This window comes from Salvelinus sp. IW2-2015, linkage group LG20, assembly GCF_002910315.2.
Source record: "Salvelinus sp. IW2-2015 linkage group LG20, ASM291031v2, whole genome shotgun sequence".
Classification (NCBI taxonomy): domain Eukaryota; kingdom Metazoa; phylum Chordata; class Actinopteri; order Salmoniformes; family Salmonidae; genus Salvelinus; species Salvelinus sp. IW2-2015.
Window position 1 is genome coordinate 62,112,089 of NC_036860.1, and position 17,604 is coordinate 62,129,692.

General features: G+C 43.6%; 1 protein-coding gene across 1 annotated transcript in view; it reads right to left on the reverse strand.

Annotated features, from left to right (window-relative positions):
• The window catches only part of cntnap3 (contactin associated protein family member 3), a 188,607-nt gene that overhangs the window by 71,345 nt on the left and 99,658 nt on the right, over positions 1 to 17,604 (reverse strand). Inside the window, 5 exon segments of the mRNA XM_070449559.1 lie at positions 8,811 to 8,982; positions 12,124 to 12,273; positions 12,487 to 12,787; positions 14,438 to 14,578; positions 17,385 to 17,566. Coding sequence (XP_070305660.1) covers positions 8,811 to 8,982; positions 12,124 to 12,273; positions 12,487 to 12,787; positions 14,438 to 14,578; positions 17,385 to 17,566 — 946 coding nt within the window.

A 17,604-nucleotide genomic window follows, 5' to 3' on the forward strand; every position in this document is an offset into this window, starting at 1 on the left:
GCCTATGTTACCATATCTGTGTGTGCATTTTGGAGCTATAGGCTCTAAACGCAGCATGGGTACAGATTGAGACCTTTCTGACATGAACGGAATGACATAATGTCAGACTGGAGAATCAACACTGTTCTCTACTCTCCGATAAATATTGTACATGGCATGTGAAGGAGGCAATCCTGCCTGCCATTCTCATCAGCAGAATTATGTTTATTAACATAAGTTTTGTCCTGGTGGCAGAACTGAGCAATTTCCCCCTTTGATAGGCCAAATGCAAAGTCAAAATTGCCTATATTGTAAAAATTTCTGAAAACAAACATTTTTGCTTTTTAACCTTCATTTAAGGTTAGGGTTAGGCATTAGGGTTAGCAGTGTAGTTAAGGTTAGGATTAAGGTTAAAAATCTGGTTTTATGACTTTGTGGCTGTGCCAGCTAGTGATCACTCTGCAGAGCTGCCTCCAGAACAAGATTCATTACGAAAAACACTAACCTGCTCCCCATTATCCCCAGCCCAACCTGAGACACATCCAGCCCAGCCTGAGACACATCCAGCCCAACCTGAGACACATCCAGCCCAACCTGAGACACATTCAGCCCAGCCTGAGACACATCCAGCCCAGCCTGAGACACCTCCAGCCCAGCCTGAGACACATCCAGCCCAACCTGAGACACATCCAGCCCAACTGAGACACATCCAGCCCAGCCTGAGACACATCCAGCCCAGCTGAGACACATCAGCCCAACGCTGAAACACATCCAGCCCAACCTGAGACACATCCAGCCCAACCTGAGACACATTCAGCCCAGCCTGAGACCCATCCAGCCCAACCTGAGACACTCCAGCCAGCCTGAGACACATCCAGCCAGCCCTGAGAACCATCCAGCCCAGCCTGAGACACATCAGCCCAACCTGAGACACATCCAGCCCAGCCTGAGACACATCCAGCCCAGCCTGAGACACATCCAGCCCAGCCTGAGACACATCCAGCCCAACCTGAGACACATCCAGCCCAGCCTGAGACACATCCAGCCCAACTTGAGACACATCCAGCCAGCCTGAGACACATTCAGCCCAACCTGAGACACCATCCAGCCCAACCTGAAGACACATCAAGCCCAACCTGAGACACATCCAGCCCAACCTGAACGACAATCCAGCCAAACCTCGCCAAGACACATCCAGCCCAAGCCTTGAGACACATCCAGCCCAACCTGAGACACATCCAGCCCAGCCTGAGACACATCCAGCCCAACCTGAGACAAATCCAGCCCAGCCTGAGACACATCCAGCCCAGCCTGAGACACATCCAGCCCAGCCTGAGACACATCCAGCCCAGCCTGAGACACATCCGTCTGCCTGACCTGCTGGCACTGATCCCAGAACAGCCACTGGGCTGAATCACAGGATTTCACAGGTAGCCTCACACACTCTCACTGCTGCCTCATACACAGAGAAAAACTCTCTTTCTCCATCTCTCTCAAACACTTTCTCTTTCACTGCAGCCTGCTGTTCACATGGGCAGCTTTCTTCTCATTCAATATCTCCCTCTAAGAGAGCAGAGGATGGAAAGCTAAGCCTGCCATGAGTCATGTAAAGATGGACCTGACAACTTCATACACCTGCTAACAGGTTCACATATAACAAACAGGATGCACTGAGCTAGATACTCTTATTATGTACCTAGATCCTGTTCAACACACACACACACACACACACACACACTAAAACACAGGTTCAGGTGCATGCATTTCAGGACATTCACACACACACACACAATATCCCTTTCTTTTCTCCACACTATTGTATCACATTCTATGGATCATAGAGATCATATTAGTATTCTAATTCCTAATTATGTTATGGATGCCCTTGGTCCCATAATCTTCCACACAGTGCAACTCCATTTTGTAAATACTGGAATGGGATCAATCCAGCGAGACACCACTGCTGTGTATCACCGCACTGTATATCACCGCACTGTATATCACCGCACTGTATACCACCACACTGTATATCACCACACTGTATATCACCGCACTGTATATCACCGCACTGTATATCACCGCACTGTATATCACCGCACTGTATATCACCGCACTGTATATCACCACACTGTATATCACCGCACTGTATATCACCACACTGTATATCACCGCACTGTATATCACCACACTGTATATCACCGCACTGTTATATTCACATATCACCACACTGTATATCACCGCACTGTGTATCACCGCACTGTGTATCACCACACTGTATATCACCGCTCTGTGTATCACCACACTGTATATCACCACCACTGTATATCACCACACTGTATATCACCACACTGTATATCACCGCACTGTATATCACCGAACTGTATATCACCGAACTGTATATCACCACACTGTATATCACCAAACTGTATATCACCACACTGTATATCACCGAACTGTATATCGCCACACTGTATATCATCACAGTGTTTCCGTCCAATTCTACTCAACATGACTCCAAGTCATTACAGTTCACAGCCAAGTCACTGAACCCCCCGGTAAAGACTATTACCGAGAAAAGCTAGCTAGAATGTCCTAAAAAGGGCATCAAAGAGCTACAAAGTAAATAACCTCATTCCCCTGAACAGCATGATGGGACAGAGAGTCAACTTTTTTTTTTCTCGGTACTGTCTGAACTGTGTGTGTGTGTGAGAGAGAGAGAGAGACGCAAAAACTTCTGACCCACTGGGAATGTGATGAAAGAAATAAAAGCTGAAATAAATCATTCTCTACTATTATTCTGACATTTCATCTTTTTTAAATAAAGTGGTGATCCTAACTGACCTAAAACAGGGAATTTTTACGAGGAGTAAATGTCAGGAATTGTGAAAAACTAAGTTTAAATGTATTTGACTAAGGTGTATGTAAACTTCCGACTTCAACTGTATTATTTTGAACATAATGTTTACCGTTAATTTCTGAATGTTCATTTAATTTTTTCATACACCTTTTTTTGCCAATAAAGCCCCTTTTAAATTGAGATTGAGAGAGCACCTGCTTGAGAGCACCTGCTCCACGGCTGTATGCCACAGCTCACAGATAGGGTGACAGGAGGCTGGGGCAGCTAGGTACCCTCAGCTACCCATAACCCCCCTCTCTCTCTGGGCCCTGATGCCGCCTCCCACCCAACCCTCGGCAGGCTAAGCCACGTGCATCGTGATCCCAATTACAGAGGGGTGATAAATATAGCCGTGTCACAACGCGGGAAAGTCACCGGCTGAGAGACAGGCAAAGCAGGCCCGGAGAAACAATGGTGAAGGTTACAGTGTTGTTTTCTTAGTTGCCATTCGCTGGTGTTGTCTGAACTGTAGTGTTTTCAAGGGTTGGCTGAGCCTGACAGGGGCCCTGCAGGAGACAGGTGAGACAGGTCTTCAGGTCCTCTCCCCTAAGCCTGGAGACCAAAGGTGGCCCAACGTCACATTATGAGAGACGGACCCCATGTCATCAACACAACCTCAGGAAGAGATACTGGTGCATCCTGGTGGTGGGGGGTGTGTGTGTGTGGGGGGATCACTGCAGGCTGACAGAGTCTAAACTCACTGGTCCAACACTCCTCACTGCAGCAAAATACAGCCAGATCTGGGTTCAAATCCTATTCGCTAACTTTCAAATACTATAGCTGCCCTTTATGAAGCGTGCCAGGTGAAAGAAAATAACAAAACTATTTAAACCCAGGTTTGGATAGGATACAGCAAATGTCTTACAAAACTCACTGCTGCAGCCATAGATAGCCTGGATATACAATGCCGTAGCCTACAGTACATGTCTATGGGTCTGCTGCAGAGCCAAGGGGAAAACAAAGTATTGTTTCAATCCTAATGTTGATTACGATCTAAAGATAATCATTCTGTTTGCATTGTATAAGAGCGGCATAATCATATCTCTGTTTCTTATTGTCTAAGGTGAGGTGGCTATGCACCTGATCGACCTGGTTATTTTCTCTGTTCCTGAGCTACTTGGCCTCTCGATAAATTCCGGTAGCTAGCTAACAGAGAGAGAGAGAGTGGACTAAAATCACTGCATTATAAATGATTCAATTCCCCACTCCACTCATAGGGCTAAGCTACCAGCTTTGTGCTACTGCCTTACTCCCTTTGTCGTGTACACACACACAAACACGTGTTTTGAGGTAATGGAGTGTGCAGGTAGCCTGCCTGATGTGCACTGGCATTGTCATTTCATTTATACAAAATGCACTGTTTATGCCCCGTTTATTTATCACAGGATCACTTTCAACACCCCTCCTGCCTGATGCTGAGGTTCCACACAGAGCATAGGGCCATTGAGGGAGCTAAAAGCAGTGCTTTCCCTCCAGCTTCCACGAACGCACAAAGGCAGGCGCGAGCAGGCAGACACACACACACAAGCCTCACAAATTAACTCTCTCTCTCKCCCTGTCCCTAGCTCACACACACACACACCTCGCCAAGGGAGAGAGTTTTTACTTTTCACTTTCTTCATCCCCTGATAGCAGCAGAGCAACAGCACCACACACACAGGTATTCAGATACACAGAGTGTGGAAGAAGTAACGTTACAGTGCGGGGGGGGTTGAATAGAACCCCAAGATGTGGTTGATTAGAATATTACCTAGTCAACAGGCTTGTCAAACACCATTTTCCTCTGTATTCGGTCAACCACATCTTGGGGCCAGGTTTCTGGACCGAGATGAAGCTTTCCCCTGGACTGATAAACACGCTGAAAATGTCCATTAAAAACCCATAGAGTTGACTGACACACTGGAAATCCCTATCAAAATCTGTCATTTTATACTAGAGGTATGTGACAGAGCTACAGTCCAGCGGTGTTTGTCAGACCGTGAGACTTCCTGAAAATCGGTCTTCGCATGAAAACGTCTGTAACTTCCGAACGGTTTCACCTATAAACTACCATTCAATAAAAAGGGGAGACTCTCACGAACACGACGATGTTCTCCTTTTTTCTCCGTTTTGCTCACGGGACTTGTCTGAAGGTAACAAGTACTGGTTTATTTAACTCCCAAAACGCGGGTTAAATATGTCAAACACTTCAAAACTGAATTTATTTTTATTACATTTTTTCCATTTATGAATGTGTTATTCAATGCTTAGACTTTTAAGAATTAAAATAGATTTTTTGACTGAGACGAGGCGTAATCTGTGTCTAGGAAACTAGGCCACGGTGTTTGATTCTAACAACTTGACTCATGTTTATTATACAGTATTAAAATGGTGTGGGAGTCACTAGATATATCTGTACATAATGTTTATGATATTATGTACAATACATGCAACTGCTGAAACAATTACTCACTAGAGTGCCTTCAATGTACAGAATGTAAACTGAAAAACATCACATAAAGTTGATTAAAAATGTGTTTGCCATAATGTATATTTAATCGATCAGGTTTCTACCTATGCCAAGCTGACATTTTTGAAAGGTCTGTGACAGCTAGTTTGATTTATATCATCTTAAGCATGTAGGGTACAGTATTTTCACACAACAATATTGACCGTGGCAGTAAAGATGGTGTCTGTCTCTGTCTCTTTCTCTGTTCCCCTCTGTCAGTCTGTCTATCTTTTTCTACCTGTCTCCCATTGCGCACAGACAGACGTCAGTTCAACATATAATTTCGATTTATATTTGGTTGAGTTGTCAACTAACGTGAATACAAGTTGGGTGAAAAAAAAGACGAAATGCCCTTACTTTGATGACTTCTTGCAAATCCATCACATTGATTTTTTGGGGTTGAAATTGACTCAACCATTTTTTGGGGGTTGGTTGACTCAACCATTTTATCCCCAATGGGCTGTCAATCAGTCTGTCTGTTGTTTCGCTACCTCTCTGTCTGTCTGTCTCTGTCCATCTGTCTGTCTCTCTCTCTCTCCCCCTGTCTGTCTCTCAGTCTTTCTCTACTTGCCTTTTTGTATCTCTTTCCTTTTTTCTTCCTGTCTGTTAGCCTCTGTCTGTCTGTCTGTTTCTCTACAACTGACACACATGCACACTCGCACGCACACACACACGCCCACACACACACGCACACGAACACACATACGAGCGTGCACACACACACGAGCGCGCGCACGCACACACACACACACGCCTGCAGATGTAATAAGTTCCACTGAAATGAGAAGAAAGCTGGACACACACACCCCCTATCTTTAGACCACAATAACGTCTGAAATGGAGTCACAATATCAAAACTTTATTTCCGCTGGCTGTGAATGTTTTAGCTCTGCGATTCTGTCCAGTTAAAAACTGAAAATGAATAACCCCAAATCCTCTTCTTTTTACCTTTAACTAACTAAGATCAAATTCTTATTTACAATGACGGCCTAGGAACAGTGGGTTAACGGCCTTGTTCAGGGGCAGAACGACAGATTTTTGGATTTGATCAAGCAACCTTTCGGTTACTGGCCCAACACTCTAACCACCAGGCTACCTGCTGCCCCTCTATGGCTACCTGTGGCATGTAACTAAGCCAATAAGGAATCCTGTAGCACTCACACCACTATATCAGGTTTTCACTTGGAGTGGTACATGAAAATACACAGTGTATTGTCCTCTTTGCATTGTATTTTGGTCCCATTCTGGTCCCATGTGGCATTCTGGTKCCATGTGGATCAGTTGGTAGAGCATGGATTCGATTGCCATGGAGGACCAGTACGAATGAAAATGTATGCACTCACTACTGTAAATCTCTCTGGATAAGAACGTCTGCTAAATGACTCAAATGTAGATGTATAATGAATTTTTGCATCACCACCAAGGGTTGGTGGCTAGCGGAACAGTGATATGGCTTGTTTGCAGTGCAGGCAGCGCATTCCTTCCAATACAACAATCTGAATACGCCAATCAACTATACAGCTAAACTCATTTAAAAAGGGAATCTCAAAGTTCAAAGCATCTGCTTCAAGTGAGCCATAAAGTCTCCAGACCATCAGAGACAGAAGCAGATCCAAATTAAATAATAGGATCAGGTCCAGATATTCAATTAAAACCAGTGAAGCAGGAGAAATGTGTCTCTCCGACAACAAGCTACAACCAGTACAGACAAACTGTTTGCTGAGACTGCGTGAATTTGTATGTGCGTGTGCGCGTGCGCGTGTGGCCACAAGGAGAGTTGATAATTGTCACAATAATCGTGTTCCTATTTGAGCGTGGAGAAAGCCGACAGTAAAACATTAGCTCCGCTCCTCATGAGTGGCTTTGACTCGCTGTCTCTCACATATCAGATACAATCTGAAAAAGATGGCCGGCAAGAACTATGGCGAAGATGAAGATTACAATGTCTCCATCCCAAATGGCACCACATTCCCTATATAGTGCCCGGGCCAGGGCCCGTGGTCAAAAGTAGTTTACTACAGAATATAGGGAAAAGGGTGCCATTTGGGATGCACCCAATAACAATACTGATAGATGGTGATGACAGTGGTGATGATAAGAATGAAAATGGAGGATGAAAGTGATGATGACTTTGATGATAATGGCCGTAACAAAGATGACAATATAAGAGGAAGGCGATGGGAGACCAAACAGTGAGCCATTTAAAATCAAGGAGAAACGAGAGAAGAGAGCGGCATTAGAAAAACAAACCATGCCCTCTAAACAAAAAACTACAGCATAGAGTTGACAGGGCAGCAGCAGCAATGCAGCAGCAATAATAGAATTGTAACAAATCAGACTCTGCAGGGAACATCATATTGGTTATTTCCAAACCACGGCCTCCACTGAACAATACGTCTACATTTCATATAGGACCAATCTTTCTGCTGCTGATTCCTCATCTCTGGGACTCCACAGGGTGGTGTAATCTCCCCCTTTCACTTCGCACTGTTGTATTGTCAAAATAGCACATCTTACCTCAGAAAAGTTTTCACTTCATATAAAAGGTAGATGTGAAAACAATCAAGAAAAGTGTCGGGGAAGATCTAAAGAGATTTCAGAGATAAGCGTTCGAGTGACAAGCAAACAATGCACATAGACTTCTCTGTGTAGCAAAACCAAACCTATCGAGTAATCAGTTTATTTAAGAACAAAGTCCTCACATAAGGCTCAGTGAAACAGATGACAAAGTCAGCCTCAACACAGAACTTGTGTTGGTAGATACTATATCTTGCAAATATAGTATCTACCAGGTAACCCAGTGGATAKGAGCATTGGGCCAGTAACTGAAAGGTTGCTGGTTCATATGCCTGAGCAGCATAGGTGAAACAAATCTGCTGATGTGGCCTTGAGCAAGACACGTAACCCTAATTACTCCTGCTCTGTATGTTGCTCTGGTTAAGAAAGTCTGCTAAAGGACTTCAATGTAAAATGTGCCAAACTCAACACTGCATTACATGAAGTTACAGCAGGTAGCCTAGTGATCAAGAGGTAGGTCCAGTCACCGAAAAGTTGCTGGTTCGAATCTCCGAGCAAGGCACTTAACCCTAATTCCTCCTGTAAGTCGCTCTGGATAAGAGCGTCTCCTAAAAATGACTCAAAATTAAGTTAAATCGGGAGCTTTCATAATACCATTAGTTCATCCAATAGTCCACACACCCAGGTTGCCCTTGTACCAGTTATATCTGGATAGGTTTGTGTGTGAACTGAGGAAGATATAGCATTAGCAACATTTTGACACTGACACTCGGTTATCCAGAAATTCCTGTTACAAGATTCCTGGAATCAGGAGGAATAAACAGGAAATCAGAGAATCCTTCAACCAGGATTTCTGGAAAACATGGGAATTCTGGGAATGTTGTGCAACCCTAGTAACAATCCTATCAGGGAATGGTGTTTTGTACTGACCTGTCGATGATTCCACACATGTCGATTTGGAGATCGCTGTAGTTTCCTATCAGCATCTGTTGTACCTTGATCAGATCCACAGCATGGTTATCCACATGGATGTGTCTCATACAGCCTTGGAACACGTTGAAGGGGTTTCTGCACTCCTGGTTATTCTCACTGTCCGGGCAACCTGTATTAGACCAAACGACAGCCATAAATCAACGGCCATTTACAAGTAGGCCTTACAAAAGACAGGTGGTCAATAAAAACAGGCCAAAGCCATTGCCCCATGATAAAGGATTACAAAGATATGTTGTATCTCATACAGTAGCGAAGAAGAGTACAGCTTGTATATTCAGAGGACAGCTTGTATATTCAGAGTATACAATATAAGAGGAATATTCAGAGCACAGCTTGTATATTCAGAGTACAGCTTGTATATTCYGAGGACAGCTTGTATATTCAGAGTATACAATATAAGAGGAATATTCAGAGGACAGCTTGTATATTCAGAGTATAGCTTGTATATTCAGAGTATAGCTTGTATATTCAGAGTATAGCTTGTATATTCAGAGTATAGCTTGTACAGTATATACACTGAGTATACAAAATATCAAACATTAGGAACACCTTCCTAATATTGAGTTGTACCTCCCCCCTTTTCCCCTCAGAACAGCCTCAATTCGTCAGGTCATGGACTCTACAAGGTGTCGAAAGCGTTCCACAGGGATGCTTCCCCATGTTGACTCCAATGCTTCCCACAGTTGTGTCAAGTTGGCTGGATGTCCTTTTTTGGTGGACCATTCTTTATCCACACGGGAAACTGTTGAGTGTGAAAAACCCAGCAGCGTTGCAGTTCTTGACAGAAACCGGTGCGCCTGACACCTACTACCGTTCAAAGGCATTTAAATCTTTTGTCTTGCCCATTCACCCTCTGCATGTACAAGTATATGCTCCCAAGTGGCGCAGTGGTCTAAGGCACTGCACCTCAGTGCTAGAGGTGTCACTGCAGACCCTGGTTCGATCCCAGGTTGTATCAGAACTGGTAGTGATCGGGGGTCCCATAGGGTGGTGCACAATTGGCCCAGTGTCGCCCGGGTTAGGGGAGGGGTAGGCTGACATTGTAAAATAAGAATTTCTTCTTAACTGACTTGCCTAGATAAATAGAAATATAATTAATTCTCAAATGTCTCAAAGCTTACAAATACTTCTTTAACCTCTCTCCTCCCTTTCATCTACAGGTGAGATCAATAAGGGATCATACTTTTCACCTGGATTCACCTATGTCATGGAAAGTGTTAAAAATGTGGAAAAAGTCAATGGGTCTTGAGCAAGACACGTAACCCTAATTACTCCTGCTCTGTATGTTGCTCTGGTTAAGAAAGTCTGCTAAAGGACTTCAATGTAAAATGTACCAAACTCAACACTGATCGCTTAGGTACCTGCTGCCGTGTACTGTACTCCTGACTGTTTACCCTCTAACCTGTGTACTCCTAACCTGTGTACTCTAACCTGTATTACTCCTAACCCTAACATGTATACTCTAACCCTACATGTATACTCCTAACCTGTGTACTCCTAACCTGCATACTCCACCTGCGTACTCCTAACCTGTGTACTCCTAACCTGTGTACTCCTAACCTGCGTACTCCTAACCTGTGTACTCCTAACCTGTTGGTACTCCTAACCTGTTGACCCCTTAACCTGTGTACTCCTAACCTGTATACTCCTAACCTGTGTACTCCTAACTGCGTACTAGCGATCAAGAGGTAGGTCCAGTAACCGAAAAGTTGCTGGTTCGAATCTCCGAGCAAGGCACTTAACCCTAATTCCTCCTGTAAGTCGCTCTGGATAGAGCATCTCCTAAAATGACTCAAAATTAAGTTAAATCGGGAGCTTTCATAATACCATTAGTTCATCCAATAGTCCACACACCCAGGTTGCCCTTGTACCAGTTATATCTGGATAAGTTTGTGTGTGAACTGAGGAAGATATAGCATTAGCAACATTTTGACACTGACAGTCGGTTATCCAGGAATTCCTGTTACAAGATTCCTGGAATCAGGAGGGAATAAACAGGAAATCGGAGAATCCTTCAACCAGGATTTCTGGAAAACATGGGAATTCTGGGAATGTTATGCAACCCTAGTAACAATCCTATCAGGGAATGTTGTGCAACCCTAGTAACAATCCTATCAGGGAATGGTGTGCAACCCTAGTAACAATCCTATCAGGGAATGGTGTTTTGTACTGACCTGTCGATGATTCCACACATGTCGATTTGGAGATCGCTGGAGATCGCTGTAGTATCGATCTCCAAATCAATATACAGTCCCGAATGCATTGTATATTCAGAGTATAGCTTGTATTTTCCAGAGTGAAGGCCAAGTGTTGAACACAGGAGATGTTCTAAGCGTAACTGTTATTCTGCTTGATTTCCAGTGTGTGTGGGCTGTGGACACAGAGATGCTGCTGCCTGGCTCTCTGCTAAAGGTAATTAAATGACATGACAAGCCTTCCAAAAAGATTTTGCTGAGGGGAAGAGGGGAGAGGGGGACAGAGAGACAAACACAGAATCCAAACAGAGAAACAATGCTCTGAGGGAAGCTAAAGTGGAGGAGGAGGAGAGTTCCTGCAGTCTGGTTAAGAAGCTCTATGCTTCTCTGCACTAAGCCCTGAGATCAAACACTACTGGTCCAATACAAATCTTGATACACATATGCACCAACAGTTACCCTTGCCTATCTAACTGCAATTAGGATTAGTCTCTGGAAAGCCAAGTAGTATTTATGATTAGGGCGAAGAGTTTTTCCTGGTCATGTGACACAGTCAGAAAAAAAACCTGGGGTCCAATGTACACTAAGTGCACAAAACATTAGGAACACCTGCTCTTTCCATGACATAGACTGACCAGGTGAATCCAGGTGAAAGATATGATCACTTATTGATGTCACCTGTTAAATCCACTTCAATCAGTGTAGATGAAGGGGAGGAGACATGTTAAAGAAGGATTGTAAGCCTTGAGACATGGATTGTGTATGTGCGCKGTTCAGAGGGTGAATGGGCAAGACAAAATATTTAAGTGCCTTTGAACGGGGTATGGTAGTAGGTGCCAGGCACACCGGTTTGAGTGCGTCAAGAACTGCATCGCTGCTGGGATTTTCACACTCAACATGGGCCAGCATCCCTGTGGAACGCTTTCGACACCTTGTAGTCCATGGCCAGACAAATTGAGGCTGTTCTGAGGGCAAAAGAGGGTGCAACTCAATATTAGGAAGGTGTTCCTAATGTTTTGTACACTCAGTGTATGATGCATGTTGCTTTCTCTCACCTCCAAAGAAGAGGTTGTTTCCTGATACCACGGGGAAAGATGGGCTGGCATGAGCCGCGGAGTCTTCCTCTTTATCCACAGTGATGGTCAGATGACCTCTCCTTGCAGTTAGGTCTACTGAATGCCACTGGCCATCGTTCAGACCAAATCCTATGGACAGAAAGGAAACAAGAGTTTATTAGCTACCTATAATATAGGACATTATCCTGCTCAACTCAACTCAATATTTTGCGTAACAGTCTTAGGGTGCAATAAGGATGTTTTTGTTTTTCCAGTGATTAGCTATTTAGGTTAATGAGATTGTGTTATTCTCAGAGATCAAAACTTCACAAAACAACAACCGTATGTTACTGTTGATCTGACCTGCAGTGACGTCCACTAGGATTGTGTATCTTCCAGCCTTGTGTATCTGCAGCCTGACTCTGGCCTCACTCAGGTAGAGCCACAGGCTCCCCGCCTGCTGCTGGAGGTCAAAGGTTAAAAGAAGGCCCGCTCTGTTCCAGGTCCGGAACTGCAGGCTGAWCGCCACGCCAACCGCCGCCACGGCAACCCTGCCGCCGTCTCTCTGCTGCTGCGCTGCCCCTGGCAACTGGAGGAAACTCTGCGCGCCGGCGAACGTCACGGGGACAGAGACTGGTTCAGCACATGTAAAGGTCACATTGCCCTAAAAAAAAAGGGTGTGTATGTATATATATATATAATGGAATGGAAAACAACTAAATATTAATTAGTCCTCAGCAAGAAGGTGAAATCAAGCTAAGGGACATCTTACCTGAGTCTATTGCGAATGGCATTAGAAGAGATCCATCTAATCAGCAAAATGTCCAGCAGGAGGACATTCATAATACATATCATAATGAGAGTCCTCAACCTTATAGGGATCTGAGGTATATGATCTCAGGGCATTAGCAAAGCAAACAAAGACGATTGCTGTCATGCTAGCCGGGTTAAACCAGACTGAATTCAGCACTCAACCATTGTTTTGCTTCAGTGAAACAATGGTGAGCCCAGCATTCAGTCTGGTTTAAGCTAGTAATAACATGGACCATCTTAATCAGGCTAGTCAAATGCAACTTTCTGACGTTATGACTGAAATCATACTGTGTGTCTGTCTGGGAGTAGGGTCTAGCCATCTAATGTGTTGACCATTGTTGTTGGATGGTGGTTGTACAGTAATGATGGTTTCATGGTCTGCTGCTGAGCGAAAATGGTGTATTACAGTACTGTCTAGCTCAAAGTGATATCAGAGCAGTATCTTTATAATAGTATGACATTGTTGTACAGTAACTACAACAGGGAAACAGTAGATCATGTCTCCAAGCTGTTTGCAGCAGCAGTGAAAGTGATATACTGCAACAGAGTGTTTTCAGTATGCTACGGTAGTGAGCAGAAACTTTAACCACTGAAACATAAGAAAGAAATATGTCCTCAAAGTATACTCCAGAGACTGACTTCACTTTCATTTCCCTAGCATATTTATTACATTTAAACAAGTGGTCATATCTCATCTCTGGCTACTGGTATTCTCTGTGTTAGATGTGTGGGTGTTTATTCATTTCAGTTTTCCCGCATGAATTATTTCTGCTTATTCCTCCATTCGCTACTTCATTTTGGAGCAGTTAAGGTATTAATTTACAAGACGGTAAAATGTGTTTAGGAGAGAGCTAAACACCATCTAGAGGGATTCAGACTCTCTGTTCAATGTACTCCCCTCATTAATGGACCAATCAACATGAAAATAACCCATTTGTATTGAGGGGATTCTGTTATATAGAGGAGCAGCTAGATGCAGGGAGGTCTGATTTTCCAGCAGTTCACACAGACACACACACACACACAAGGTGCGCTATGGGATTTGTAATATCTCTGTTTCCTTTTAAATACTTTTGCGACTATTCCACCTGTTCAATTTTGCTCAATCAAGCTCAGCTAATGTATTTGAAAGAAAACAAATACTATTTGAATCCAGGTCAGCAGATAAATCCCAGATAATTCCAGGTCAGCAGAAAAATCCCAGATAATTCCAGGTCAGCAGATAAATCCCAGATAATTCCAGGTCAGCCTAGTTAAATAAAGGTTAAATAAATAAAACTTAGAAATAATAAACCCATCACCAACCACCTACAGTTCAACAGGCTGAGGTAGCAAACCCGGAGGATGGCTAAGGGCCGAAACAAGTTGGTTTTATATTTTTTTTTTATCAACCTCCAAGAGTTGTTCAATTTTCTTTCAAATTCAGTTTGCTACTTAATTCATGCACCTTGGTTGGAGAGTGATGTAGAGGTGATGTGTTCCCTCCCCTTTGCAAACGTACCGTGATGGAGACCTGCTGTTGCTGTTTGGCCAGATCTATCACGTTCACATCGTTCCAGAGCAGGTTCTCAAGGCACCCATGGAAGTTCCTCCTGGACATAACCCTCTGACTTCCATGGCACTGGACGCCACCATAGCTAATCTTGTGAAAGAACATCAAGCCAAAGTTAATATTCCAACATGTTCTTACCTACAGTATATTAGCATGATATGGGAATTTGATATAGTAACACCTTCAACAAGTGGTGATAGACCAAATGAGATTGGAAATCGTTCATTGATGGCATATGTTTTGGAAGGAATAAAAAGGTAAAGTAAAGTAGAGTAGAGTAGGACAGAGCAGAGTTGAGTAGACGAGAATAGCAGAGCAGAGTAGAGAAAATCAGAGTAGAGTAAAAGAATAGAGCAGAGTAGAGCAGAGTAGGGTAGAGCAGGACAGAGTGGAGTAGAGAAGAGCAGAGTAGAGTAGAGGAAAAGAGCAGAGTAGAGCAGAGTAGAGTAGAAGAAATTAGCAGAGTTGAGTAGTGTAGAAGAAAAGTGCAGAGTAGAAGAGAAGAGCAGAGTAGAGCAGAGCAGAGTAGAGTAGAGTAGAGCAGAGTAGAAGAGTAGAGTAGAGTAGAGTAGAGTAGAAGAGTAGAGTAGAGTAGAATAGTAGAGTAGAGTAGAGCAGAGTAGAAGAGAAGAGTAGAGTAGAAGAGAATCGCAGAGTAGAGTGGAAGAGCAGTGTAGAGTAGGGTAGAGTAGAAGAAAAGAGCAGAGTAGAGTAGTAGAGCAGAGTAGAAGAGTTGAGCAAAATTGAGAGGAAGAGTAGAGGAGAAGAGCAGAGTAGAGCAGGGTAGAGTAGAAGAAAGGAGCAGAGTAGAGCAGAAGAGAAGAGCAGAGCAGAGGAGAAGAGCAGAGTAGATTAGAGCACAGTAAAAGACCAGAATAGAGTTGAAGAAATATCAAAGTAGAAGAAAAGTGCAGAGCAGAGTAGAACAGAAGAGAAGAGTAGAGTAGAGCAGAGAAGAAGAAAAGAGCAGAGTAGAGTAGAAGAGCAGAGCAGAGTACAGAAGAAGAAAATAGCAGAGTAGTGTAGAAGAAAATAACAGAGTAGAGCAGAGTAGAAGAGTAGAATAGAGTAGAAGAGTAGAGCAGAATAGAATGGCAGAATAGAAGGGCAGAGCAGAGTAGAGTAGAAGAGTAGAGTAGAATAGAGTAGAGTAGAGTAGGACAGAGTAGAGTAGAGGAAAKGAGTAGAGCAGAGTAGAGTAGAGAAGAGAGCAGAGTAGAGTAGAGAAGAGAGCAGAGTTGAAGAGTAGAGCAAAATTGAGTAGAAGAGAAGAGTAGAGGAGAAGAGCAGAGTAGAGCAGAAGAGAAAATCAGAGTAGAGCAGAGTAGAAGAGTGAAGTAGAGCAGAGTAGAGTAGAGCAGAGTAGAGTAGAGTAGAGCAGAATAGAAGAGCAGAATAGAAGAGCAGAGTAGAGCAGAGTAGAGTAGAAGAAAATAGCAGAGTAGAGCAGAGTAGAAGGAAAGAGCAGAGCAGAGCAGAGTAGAGTAGAAGGTTAGAGTAGAGCAGAGTAGATTAGATTAGAAGAAAAGAGCAGAGTAGAGTAGAAGAGTAGAGCAGAGTAGAGTAGAGTAGAGAAGAAGAGAAGAGCAGAGCAGCGTAGAGTAGAGTAGAGTAGAATAGAAAAGCAGAGTAGAGTAGAATAGAAGAGCGGAGCAGAGCAAAGTAGAAGAGTAGAGTAGAGTAGATCAGGACAGAGTAGAGTAGAGTAGAGGAAAAGAGTAGAGCAGAGTAGAGAAGAAGAAAAGAGCAGCGTAGAAGAGCTGAGTAGAAGAGTTGAGCAAAGTTGAGTAGAAGAGAAGAGTAGAGGAGAAGAGCAGAGTAGAGCAGAAAAGAAAAGCAGAGTAGAGTAGAGCAGAGTAGAAGAGCGAAGTAGAGCAGAGCAGAGTAGAGTAGATCAGAATAGAAGAGCAGAATAMAGGAGCAGAGTAGAGCAGAGTAGAGTTGAAGAAAATAGCAGAGTAGAGCAGAGTAGAAGGAAAGAGCAGAGCAGAGCAGAGTAGAGTAGAGCAGAAGGGTAGAGTAGAGCAGAAGGGTAGAGCAGAGTAGAGTAGAGTAGAATAGAATAGAAAAGCAGAGTAGAGTAGAATAGAATAGCGGAGCAGAGCAGAGTAGAAGAGTAGAGTAGAGTAGATCAGGACAGAGTGGAGTAGAGGTAAAGAGTAGAGCAGAGTAGAGTAGAGAAGAAGAAAAGAGTAGCGTAGAGGAGCTGAGTAGAAGAGTTGAGCAAAGTTGAGTAGAAGAGAAGAGTAGAGGAGAAGAGCAGAGCAGAGCAGGGTAGAGTAGACGAGCAGAGTAGAAGAGCAGAGTAGAAGAGTATAGCAGAGCAGAGCAGAATAGAGCAGAGTAGCATAGAGCAGAGCGCAGAAGAGTAGATTAAAGAAATTATCCCAATCTGTGTATTCAGGTAGGGACTACAATGGCAATGTACATAAATGTCTCAATAGGACTTATGTAGATTATGACCAGTAGCTCAACTGTGTTTCAATTTCAATAGAGAAGTATTTCTATAGGCCATTTATTAAAACAGTCTAGAAATATTGTATGGAGGTTGGGTTAATCTTAATCATTAGCAGCCTTGAATGAATCCCTCTTGGAGAGAATTCAATGGCATAATCAACACCCCTGCTACAAAGCTATATTTATTTTGAGTGTGTGTCTCCTATGTGTTTAAGTCGTACAGTATCTATGAACGCATCGGTTAGAGACAAATGGAGGGTGATATTTGAAAGAGCAAGCATGCAGGAATGGTTGTGTGTGTGTGTGTGTGTGTGTGTGTGTGTGGTGACTTGTGTGTGTGTGTGTGTGTGTGTGTGTGTGTGTGTGTGTGTGTGTGTGCGTGCGGAATTATTTGAGAAACAGGTCACAGGCAACACACCACAGGTCACAGACAACACACCTCGTTTATCTCGGAAGGACTGAGTTCTGCAGGAACCTGGATTTGCTGAGAGCTTTTGTCCACAGTGAAGTTGAGGTGGCCACTAAAGCGCTCGATGGCTACGTGGTGCCAGTGCTGGTCATCTAGAAGACTACCCAGTGACACGACCATGTGGCTCTCAGGACCAGGAGAGACACTTTTACCTGGAATACAACAGAGACACAGAAAGAAAACCATACAT